Source organism: Melozone crissalis, unplaced genomic scaffold (assembly GCF_028551555.1).
Source record: "Melozone crissalis strain CALT ecotype California unplaced genomic scaffold, PUWL_Pcris_2 ptg000012l_1, whole genome shotgun sequence".
Classification (NCBI taxonomy): Eukaryota; Metazoa; Chordata; class Aves; order Passeriformes; family Passerellidae; genus Melozone; species Melozone crissalis.
Window position 1 is genome coordinate 9232446 of NW_026535790.1, and position 11908 is coordinate 9244353.

General features: G+C 39.1%; 1 protein-coding gene across 1 annotated transcript in view; it reads left to right on the forward strand.

Moving 5' to 3' along the window:
• MOSMO (modulator of smoothened) overlaps positions 1-11906 on the forward strand; it is a 30784-nt gene extending 18878 nt beyond the window's left edge. The window contains exons 2-3 of the mRNA XM_054271338.1: positions 1555-1767; positions 8411-11906. Of these exons, the coding sequence (XP_054127313.1) occupies positions 1555-1767; positions 8411-8595 (398 nt within the window). The 3' untranslated portion in view covers positions 8596-11906. The remainder of the gene's footprint in view (positions 1-1554; positions 1768-8410) is intronic.
• Positions 11907-11908: the final 2 nt, after the last annotated feature.

An 11908-nucleotide genomic window follows, 5' to 3' on the forward strand; every position in this document is an offset into this window, starting at 1 on the left:
TGCCAGCTGTATTGGTTTTGTAGTTGTTCAGGTTTTGGCTGAAAATTCATCCCTGACTCTTTCATTCAATGGATGTGTAATTAAAAGGATATATTTGAATAAGACTGAAATTTTGTAGTCTGAACAAATGCAGTAACAATACTTCAACAGAACAGGTTCAGTAATGGTTTCGCTTTTGGTTCTTCTCATCCCCTGGGATATGAAGCAGTACATTTAATAAGACTCTAAACATCTAATAAAACATTGTATGGTGCCTGCTAACCCAGCAGTTCTCAGCTCAGAGGCTGATGCTGCTGGTACTCATTGCTCAGGTGTGAGCAGAGAGGATCTGTAGAAATTGGCTCCAGGGTGCCAGGAGGTGCATGCTAGGACTGGTTAATCTTTTGACTGTTGGCTTTCTCCTTTGTTTCACACGTTTTCCTTCCCTCAAAAAGAGGCTAGAAAGTATGATAGATGTTTCTTCCTCCAAAGGACATGGTAAACCTAAGCTTCCCAGTCTTACAGTAATTGTGTCTAAGTTGTCCTCTTTTTATTTGAAACAGGTCAACTGAAAAAATATTTACTTGAAGTAATTTTTGGAGAAAGATGTTGACTCTAATGCTGTCCACTTTTAGGTTTTGCTTCTAATGTAGATAAAGGATAATTGCGCTTATTTAGGACAACAGTTCAGAAAAAAAGACAAAATTGAGAAATCTAGAACTTAATGTTTAAGAGACACTGGAAGAAATGGATCTTAATCTTCCATGTTAAATTGGGGTTAGAAAGATAACTTCATTATTAAAGCTCACTAAAGGCTTCTTTATGAGTCTCAAAAGCACTGACTTGGATTTAAAAGAAAATTTTTTTAAAATTATTATTTAACAGACAATACATCATTTTGGTTAAATTTTATGGTTCCTGTACCAATCTTATCCTTTTCCTAGGATCTTTTTGATAGATCTGTTCTGTAGATATCCCAGTTTCTGTGTGTAGTAACTCTTGTTAGTAATCAAAAGGATTGATCAGTCTTGCATGGAGGGACTCTTTTTAATGAGTTACTGTCAAGAAGTGGGGGCTTTTTAATGTTTTTAAAATCATACATGAATCAAATGCAGTTTCTGCTGCAAGAGTCAGAGGCTTAAAGCTGTATTTACAAATGAGGGGAAAAGATATTAGACAATTAAATACATTTTAGGGAAGCTGCAACTCATTTTGTTAGACTATAAAAGTACTTCATCCTGCACAGATGAGGGAGTGATCCTCTATGCAAGTCAGCTACCACGTTAGCAGATATTGGCAGGCTTTATTAGCAGTGCTTTATCCCTTTGATTAGACCTTGATTGCCACTCAGGAACCAGCTACAGCTTGCAGCCATCTCACTTCAGCTCGTGCAAGCTGAAGGAATGAAGACAGATGTTTATAGCATGCCCCCCATCCTCCGTGTTTGAAAGGCTCACTAAGGTTCATCAAAGAAAGAATCCCTTATTTGGGGCAATTCTGAGCTATGGTTTGCAATGGAGCGCCCCTCAGAGAGGATTTTGAAAGTTTACTTGCCTCTCTGCTATGTGTTTTCAGGTGCTCTCACAGTTGGCCTTGTGCGACAGTGTCAAACCATCCATGGACGTGACAGGACCTGTATTCCTCCACGGCTGCCTCCCGAGTGGGTCACTACGTTATTTTTCATCATAATGGGAATCATTTCACTAACTGTCACATGTGGTTTGCTGGTGGCTTCCCACTGGCGAAGAGAAGCTACTAAATATGCCCGCTGGATAGCTTTCACTGGAAGTAAGTGACCTCAACTGCACAGTCCTGTATGCAGGATAAACTGGTGGAGTCTGAAATACACCATAGTGTTGGAAAGGAGCAACTGCTTAGGGCTCCTGCTATGCAAAACATTCCTTCTCTTTGAATACCACATCTGAGGGAAAAGTAAGTCTTCAGAAATAAAGGGGTTGGTGTCCTAAGTGACTGTTATTGAGAGGGAATAATGGTGTGAAGGAAAGGAAGGCCTGACCCCTTTACCTTCCTTGGGCAGTACCATTAATTGACCTAAGAAAATGAGCAAGGATAGAGGAGGTCAGTTCTGACTTGTGGTTGTAGCATTTCCTACTTCCCCACTCCCACATATCCAGGACAATCCTAGCAGCTTGCAATCACTGAAATCCCCTCTCTGAGGCAGAGGAGGCAGTTGGTACATCTGAGGTGACCTGTCCTTGCTCAGGTGTCTCGTGAATACCTCGTTCGGGGTTGAGGCTGGTTCAGTTCTGCTTCCTGCTCACAGCAGCTGCTTTATTCAGAGTGTCTGCATCCTAATTGGCTATGCAGGAGGATTGCCCACTGCAGAGCATCTGCTGTGCTTCACAGCACCAAGACTTCTGCTTCCAGAAGTGACCTGCAGCCGTGCTTTAGCCAGAGGGAGGAGTACCAGAGCTTTTCTGCCTCCTTCATTGTGCTCTGCACGAGTACCAGTGTAACTCCTCACAGCTGAGCCTGCTCCAGCAGCCCTGTGTTTGCACACAGAGAAGCATATCCTGTGGCTACTTCAGTGCAAAAACAGTTATAATGAGCAAGAGGAATAACTTTCAAACTTTCTTTTCTTGGTGTGTGATACAGGCTTAGCCCAACTCTGAAATGGTGCCTTAATGGTGGGGATGACAGCGTGAAAAAACTCAAAACCTGAGGGCTTTTCAATTGACTTGAATTATGACAAACCACTAAAGGTAGTGTGAACACTAACTAGAAAATGCAAGTTTGTGGTTTACACGGGCATAAACAAGGTTTAATGGAACTGTGACACCTAATGATATCTAATAGGAGTTAGATTTAACCTTGTTTTGGGGAAGGGAATAGTACTAAAAAGTGCTCGGCTTCAACAAAGGTACTTCACTGAGGTACTTGTACAATCAAAGCCATCTTTCTGACAACGTTGCTACACAGCATATTAAATTAATAGTGCTGCTCCTGCAGACAATGGAGCTATTGAAATGCTGCATCCATTGTGATTGACTTTCATTTATTTTCTGGTGAATGATTAAAATAGCAGACTTGAGTATTACTGAATATTTCATCCCAACTTTTCCAGTGCACCTGTTTATCTCTACATATTTCATTTGTATCTAATGTCTGTGGTGGGGGGGTTGAAGTCAAAATGCTGTATAAAGTTAAAATGCTTGCAGGGAGCTGGAGTAAAAGCTCTTGGGTAAAGAGGGAGAGTGTGAGTTCTAGATATCAATGTTTTTCTTTAATATCTGAAATTATCACATCCCTGCAGCTTTAGTTTTCTACAGCTGTGACGATTAGTTCAGCCAAAAGTGGTACCCTAAGGCTTTTTTGTTTTGAGTTTTTTCTCTAGAGATTTCTTCAGGCTTGCAACAGGTTCATTATTAGATGTCTCCGTATAGAAGAACATTTTTATTTCACCACTTGTCTTCTTGGTATGAAATGTTTAATAATGAAACACACTAATTTGTTCTTTTGCAAGTCAGAATTATTCATAATTCTATTAAGATATCATCTCTGTGTTGCTGAAATTATAAAATTCAATGTCTTTGGTATTCATCTCCAATACATACAAGTCTGTGACCTTTGCATTCCTGTTAACGAAGATGATGGGGAATTTTATCTCTGAACTCACTTGTTAGGAAAATTAATTTTGAAAAATAGGAGTGAGTGGAAGGAAGATTTCTAGATTTTTCAAAAAGTTGTTGAGAGTGACTTCTGTGGTTCATTGGATACAACCCAAATTAGCAACCTATTTGTAGGTTAGTATTAGGGACTATGCAGCCATGTGGAATCAACTTGGAATACCCTGAGCAGATCCTTCCTGTGAAGTGCCGGTGCTGTTTAGATGAAAATGCGTAACTCATTAGAAGGGGGTAGGGAAGACTTCATATTTGTATTCCATCTCATCTGCAAGTGATTTCAAAACTCAGTGGCCTCGTGCAGGCTGCTAGCAGATCATCTTCTCACAGAACTTTCTGAGCACAGTGCAGGCCATGCTATCCTGGGCAGGCAGGGAAGTCTGCTGGGGCTTCCAAGGGAAGCTCTGGGACTGGCAGCTCTGTTCCTTCAAATGCAGGGGGGTCTGGAGCAAATATCTGAAGCAAAGGAATCCTTTTGCTCAGCCTTTTCCTTACAACTCTGAGAGCAGCAGGGAAAGCCTGGTAAGAGGTCACTTTTGTCCAGTTCGTGCTGGAATTTATATATAGTTGTACAGCTTACATTTTTCATTGAATTTTGGCTTGTAATCTTGGGATGACTCAAGGTGTTTTCAAATAAATACCTACAGCTAAATTTTTTCATCTGCATACCTATAAATATGAAGTGTTGCTGAGTGTGGTCTTGTTTATCTTGTTTAGCTAAGAGACATGAAAACAGAAGTTTAACCTGTCAGTTCTCTTTCTTCTATACCCTTCTGAAGGGATACACCCCAGAGGGTGTTTACAAGCACAGCATTTGCCTCATTCCCCAGTTGTTGATGGGTTTACTGCACAGAAACTTATCCTTTTTGACAACTCTACAAACAGCTTTGTGGAGAGGAGAGCTATTGCTGTCCTCCAGGCCATACTGCATGAGTGACAAAAGTCTTGTATAGGTAAATGTGAAGGTTTTCCTTCATTTTTATACAGAATTGTCTTTCAGGAATCAGTATTCCTACTGATATGATCAGTATTGTCACTGTGGGCATAGATACCATCAAAACTATCACTGGTGTTTCAGTAGTACCACACTCATACAGTGTAATGGAGAGGGGGTTCCTTGTTGGTGTTCATCTGTGCCCTGCCCAGGTTTTGTGTGATTCTTCAATGAACAGGGTGTTACAAACCCATAGCTGTGCCTGGTGTGTAAGTAGCGGGCAAAGCTCTGCTCAGCTGTTCCTTTGCTTGTATACCAGAACTGCCTTTTGCCATCCCAGCTTCTATACCAATCTCATCACTAATTATGCTCTGGGACATAGTGACACAAGTTGGTAGCCAAAAAGTGAGCTAACTGGCTTTGGTATTTTTCCACATCTCTGACACTGCTTCTATGTTGCTACCTCTGCTTCAGATTTATGTAAATCTCTGTCCTTTTCAGGGTGCTTGTTTTCTATCTTCCAGTTGATAGGATGTGGTGAAAGTGTGGAAATCTCAAATGCTGTCATTTTCATAGTCCTTCAGACAAATACTGTCAATTTCCATAAATAGAAAAAATGTCCAGAGCTTATTCCCCATGGAGGCCACATAGCTGATCTCATGTATGTTATTGCAATTTTGGCTATTGCAGGAATTCACAGAGCTCCCTCAAGATCTGTTTACAGTGTACAAATTCAGGTCTCTCACCATCTGCTGCAACTAGAAAGGGGATGAATTCTGTGTCTGCTACTACTGAATGAGGAGCTTCTCTGAGATGTATCAAGAGAGAAGATGCTAGACAGAAAAATCATATTTCTACCATTTTCCAGCAATTACCAGAGAGTCTAGAACTGGTTTGGTTTTTTTCCTGAGGATTTAAAAGTCCATGATCAGTAATGGACTACTTTTTGGAATACAAGTGAAAATGGGGCAGGATAATCACATCCTTAACTAACAGTAGCTATCCTGTGAATGTCTGTCTCTGGTGTTCCCCAGTGAATAAAGTGCTTCTTGAGTTATTAAAGATTTGTACCAGGTGCTGCTTTCTATGTTAGATGTCTCTATAGAGGCAAGCAGATATTACAGTGAGCCTCTGAAGACTAAACCTTTTTTTAAGAACAGATTTCTTTTGAAGTTGTCATTAGATGCTCAAAACAATTTCAAGCTAAAGAATTAGAGGAACTAATTGGGGTATTTGACAGCCATGATTCAGATGCAGACTGTGCTTGTGTAGATCTGCTCAAGAAACACAAACCCATGCTTTTCTCAGATGGACTCAACTGTTTGAGATACAATTAAGAAAAGGAAACATTTTTTAAGGATTAGATTGTCTAATGTGGAATTACATGGACCAATAATCGTGTCAATTAAAACTTTCTTCATTGTTTGATGCTTAACATCTGGTGTCTGGGTCTTTGGTTCTGTTCTAATGGATGGCCTAACGAGGTGGCACTGAGCAGCAGTGTGGCAGCTGTGCAATTCCAGATGTTTTCTCATTGTCCCCTTTCCCTTCCCCTTTGAAGAGCAACCCGGCGGTGCGGGCACGGTGCGAGCGAGACACGAGCTCCCTCCAGTGGAACATCTGGATTTTCCTGCTCGGCACTGGCAGCCAGGAATCATCCTGGGGCTGCCTGCTCTTGCCTCAAGGTGTTGTGAAAGCTGCTTTGTGTGGTTTGGAAGGCAAGGAGCAGCTGATGTTCTGAGGTGGATCATAGTTTATGAAAGCATCCTTCTTTGTTTATGCCTAGATCCTACTTGGACACACTGAATTCAGATCCATCATGCCCAGTATCTTCTAGAATATTACTGTTTTTTCCTCAAAGCTGAGGCTTGTGCTATGGAAATCATAAGCACTAAGATATGAAATATGTGGTAAACTGTTCATCTTGGATATATACAGAGTCCATTAAAAATGGGTTTAGTGTGGGCACTGTAGCTGGATAACTTGGAGCATCTGTATTTAGTGAGGAAGAGCAGTACTGAAGCTACATTAAAAAATATTGATGCTGCTCCAGCCAATCATTTCCTCATTTGTAAAGGCTAGAAACTTTGTTCTGGTGAGGCTGAAGGGGACAGGCAGGCTCCTGATTTTATTTTACATACCTTTGGAAACAAAAGCAGCTGCAGCACTTCTTGCAGGGGAGCTGGTGATGAAGGTGATGGTTATTACTGTTGCCAGTGGTTTTTGATGTTGCTTGACTTTTAAGGAGGCTCAAATAGGGAACAGCATCCCTCTGTCTTGCAGTGGTGGAGAAGGGAAAGAGGAGACAATGACAGCACCTGTGTTCCTTACTAACAAACTAAAAGCAGCAGCCTGTGTTAACGAGAAAGCTGAAAAACTCAGCGTGTGATGCACCGTGTTCAGGCAGGAGCATTGTAACTTGGCTTGAGTTTTCTTTTTTGTCTGTGGCCAGGTAATAGGCAGAGTTTGAGGACTAGGAGAGGCTTCAGTGTGAGCTGTGCTTCATGTCAGAAGATGTTGGTATGTGGATTTGTGGGGTTGGTGAGACAACAGAGCAGGTTCAGCTCCTGTCTCCCACCAGATCTAATTGGATTTGGTTGAATAATAGGTATTGTGGTGCCATGTTCCACTCACAGTAAATAATGTCTGAAAGGAGGCTGAAATACATAGAAGTGAAATAAGAGTAAAGTGCTAATACTTGACTGAACAGGTAGAATCAGATAAAATTTTGGTTTATTCTAATACTGATTAAAAAACCCCAATTTTATATTCTTGCATATACAATCAAACCAATTCAAAAACTAATCCTTTTTATTGTGAAGAAAATGTTGCCTCTCAGAGGAACCAGATTTAGAAGTCATTGCTGGGTTGACAGTAGAGTCCTGCACAGCTACATCCAAACTAAACAGGATTACTTTTCCAAAGGTGTGCTACAGAAACACTGAAGTTGTCATCTGGGAAACAACACTGGATGTTCTCTCCTGGATTTGATTAATTGATTAGTATTGAAATGTGCTATGAGCTATCTTGGTTACTGTTGATACTTGAAGGCCTGTGAAATCTGTAATGTAATTCTTTAACAGGAGTTCTGGATTTCTTGTACTTTCACACAGAGTCAGTTGCAAGAACAAAACACATACATGAGCTTGAAGTGAAATAAAAACCCTCATTGTGTGGTCTCTTTTTTCACAGAGTCTGAATTTAGTTTTTCACTAAGAAGCTTGAATTAAAGTGAATCAGAAAACTTTAATTTCATTGTATTACAATGAGAAATTCTAAGGATATTTCATTATCTAAGGAAACATTCATATAATGTTAGGAAATTAATCTTAAAAGAAACTGTAATGACAATCTGAATGTTTTCTATTTTTAGCAAAGCTTTTACAGAAAATGAACATGTGAAGAATGGGAGAGGGCAACTACAGTTGGAAAAAGACAACTGATAATAGAAAAAGTTTCTTCAGTGTTGAATGTTACTTTATCTTGATGGGGCAAAATTACTTTAAAATAACTGGAGAATAAATGACTGAACTTTGAGATGGTGATAGAAGTGTATCTACCAATTTTTTATTCTGTAAAGAGAGTTCATGATCTAGTGAGCTGAACTGAACTGAAATTACAGTCAAAACTGGGGACTTTTACTCTCTCTTGGAAGTAGATGAGGGATGTTTTGAAAGCATCATAAAGCCTACTCAGTCATTGCAAGCAAGTTATCAGCTCAGATAGCTCTGATCTCAGCTCTTCAGTTCAATCAGGATACTTTACTTGTTTTTCTGGAGCGCTCTGTGAACAGGTAAATATTTTCATTTTAACACAGCAGTGACTGCTTTTTTCTTTTCTCTTTTCTTTGCAGTGATTCTATTCTGTATGGCAGCCCTAATATTTCCAATAGGATTTTACATCAATGAAGTCGGAGGTCAACCCTATAAATTACCCAATAACACAGTGGTTGGGTCTTCATATGTACTGTTTGTCTTATCCATTTTCTTTACAATAGTGGGACTTCTATTTGCTGGCAAAGTTTGTTTACCTGGCTGATGAATGTCTGGACTGCAGGACTTTATTTTGGAAAAGAGCAAGACATCAGAATTGCATTCTCAGGAGGATGCCTAAATCAGACTATCAAACACTGACTGAAAAGAGGAATGCTTTGACTTGTTCTCACTATGCACTTTGGATGAAAAAAGGAGAGCCTTTCCCATAACCAAATACAGACCACGTTGACTAATCTCCTGAGCATACTGCAATGCAGTCAGGTCTGCACTGTGATAGGAACTGGTGAAGAATGCTTTACACTGACAAGCATAACGCCCCACCTTACTGACTGTTCCTGTTTTTAACGTCTCACAATTCGGAAGTCAAAGTATTTATGAACTTTGTGGTGGACCAGAGGGTTGTGGAGGAACTCAAGTGAGGCTGGCCTCGCTGTTTAGGAGATTAGTGTTTTACATCTTCCTTCTGATGAACAAAGCCTTTGGCACCATTGTGGATCAATCTTGCATTACTGCACCAAGAAGCCAATAGATCAAAACATGTTCTCTCAATGTATGTAACAGCAAAAAGACATACATCCCCTGCTCCCCCATAAGCTCTAGGAAACACTAAGGAACATTGTAGAGGGGGATTTCGTCCTTATATTTATATAAATATATATATATAAATATATATATATTTTGCTGATGCAGTATACAGTGTGTGTGTATGTGTGTGTGTGTGTATATACACATATGTATATATATATGTATATACACACAAATGATTCCTGGAAAAGAACTCAGAATGCTTTGCTAGCAAAACACTGTGGTGTGCAAAACTAGAACTCAATAGAAAAAAGCCATTTTTCTGAAGGCCACATAGCTGAGAGTCTTCAGTTTACCTCATTCTTTGTAGCAGCCCTTGATTTTAACAGTTTTTTGTAATAGGTACAAACGATCCCATGCCTTTCTAGGTGCAATTTTAAGTTAAGCTAAAATTCTTTTTATGGTAATTTATTTGTATATGAGGGTAGAAGGTGAGATCATGTCATACCTTAAAATCCTAATTTTGGGAAACTGACACTATTTAAATTATTAGCAACTGTTGTACAGAAAAATCTCTTTTTTCTACTTCATTGTTACATTAGCATTCATACATGTTCAAGCACAGCATTTTACCATAGGTAAGCATTCCTTTTAGCACATATAAAATGCAATGTTTAAAGTAATGCAAACACTATCCCACTGCAAAGATGGATGAACTTATCTTCAGCTGAATATTAATTCATCTTTGCCAAAAAATGAGCAATATAATTGTTAAAAATCTATGCCTTGTTTACTGAAGTTGTTATTTTAAATGTAGATTTAATGGCCACCAAAATTTGGAGTAAATATTCCTCACTAACAGTAGTTTTATTTTTCAACACAAGGATAAACCATTGAATCCACAGACATCTTAACTCACTACTGAGTTGGCGTTCCAGGGAAGCTGCCTGCACTATCAGTATTTGTTTTCCTGTCAATACACAGTTTGCCTGAGATTGATTCTGAAAACAAAAAAAAATTGTCTGTTTTGAGCACTGTTTCATTGAACTTACTAGAGGAACTGCATTAATGACCAGACAGTCACTTTAGGATGAGATTTATGTTAAAATAAAATCAGCAGTTTCCAAAATAATCACTTACCAGGTAAGCTGGAGTGTTTAAAAACAACACAGTTTGCACAATTATTTTAAACTCTGTGCCATTCAGACCATAGTGGGTCCCTGCCTTTCTCCATTTCCTCCCTCTCCCCCACTCAAGGTATTTTAGTACAAAAATGTAATTTGTTTATGTATATTTTCCTTTGAAATTTTTGACCAAACTTGCCACTGGAATGGTTTCTAAGTAATTCTTTTTTCCAGTCAGTTCATTCACAGGCAGAATGGAGTGTTTATGGATCACTAAATTTTTCCAAAGTGTATTAATCTGTAAATACAGCCAAGCACTTACTTGGAAGTCATGGTTTAATAATTATAATTTGGTTCCTAATTTAAGCCTTCATCTGCATGGGCAGTCTGAGGCTCCTAGTGATAGTGGTGGAGGTAAAAGGCAGGTTCAGCTGCTTGATATCTTCCAAAATTTTGGTGTTATCACTACTGTGTCCTAAGATAAAGTATTCACTAAAACTTGGATTATAAATTACATTTTCAGAAATGTTACACTTGTAAATAGTTCGAGATTTTTGTGACTGGAACACAGCTGGGGGATGGGGAGAGTTTCTAAGCTGCTAAAATTTCTTTCCCTTCCCACCCCTCCAACTTACTTATTTCAGTTATTGTAACATCATGTGGAGTTAGGCTTTGATTAAACAGATCACAATAATAATTTTTTTAAAACCAAACAAAAACACTTATCTTGGAGCACACCCAGACTGTGGCTGGCTGACTGGAAATTGATCTGATCTGCCAGTGCTATTGCTATGAATTATTAAATGTTAGCAAAGGTTTAGTAAATAGATTTATTAAATATTTGAGCATTTCAAATCCAGAAATAGATGCGGCCAAATGCATTTTAGAAAACCCAAACCAGTAATTGAAGAGACAGTTGTCAACAGTTGCTTTTAATAAGGTCACTAAGTACTATATAGTACAGTATTAATTTATAGCAGAAAATCATATCTTGTAAACTGTATATAAAACACTGTTTTATGGTGCAATCATTTGTCAAACTTATGTCTGTTACTTTTGTTTTAAAGTTGTGTGCATTCTTTTCATACCTAAGAGCATCACTGTAAAATCTGCTGAAGACTATTTATAGGTTTTATTTGCACAAGGTTTTGTTTTGAACTACAGGAAGTTCGTATTGAACATGCCTAAACATCTGTAGACTTTTTCAGTTCATGAAAAGCAAATGTTTCCATATGAATCTTCTCCAAAGGTAATCCCATATTTGTGTTGAGTGTTTACATAAACTTTTCTGATTCTGCCAGCCATTATTTTTTAACTTTTTGAAGGACAGCTCATTTTATACATCACTAGAGAATTCCATTTATTCTTTTGCTTCTAAATCCTCCCAAAGGTTTGACAACCCATCATAATTTGTGCACACTTTGTCATTTATTTGGCTAACAAAACGTGAGATTGGAAACTGAAAATACAATCTGAAGGAAAAAGTAGTAAATTTACATAATTGTTATCATTGAGCTCAGCTGAAATAATAACCTGAGAGCTGTTTGGCTGAGACCTGGGGAGGGTGTGCTTCGCAGAACACATCAGTCCCACCATTTGACGAGGTTTGTGTGCTGTTGATGCACCGAAGGCACGGGCGGTGCCACGCTCCGAGCCGCGCTGCAGAGCGGTGCCGGTGTCCGAGGGCACGGGCGGTGCCACGCTCCG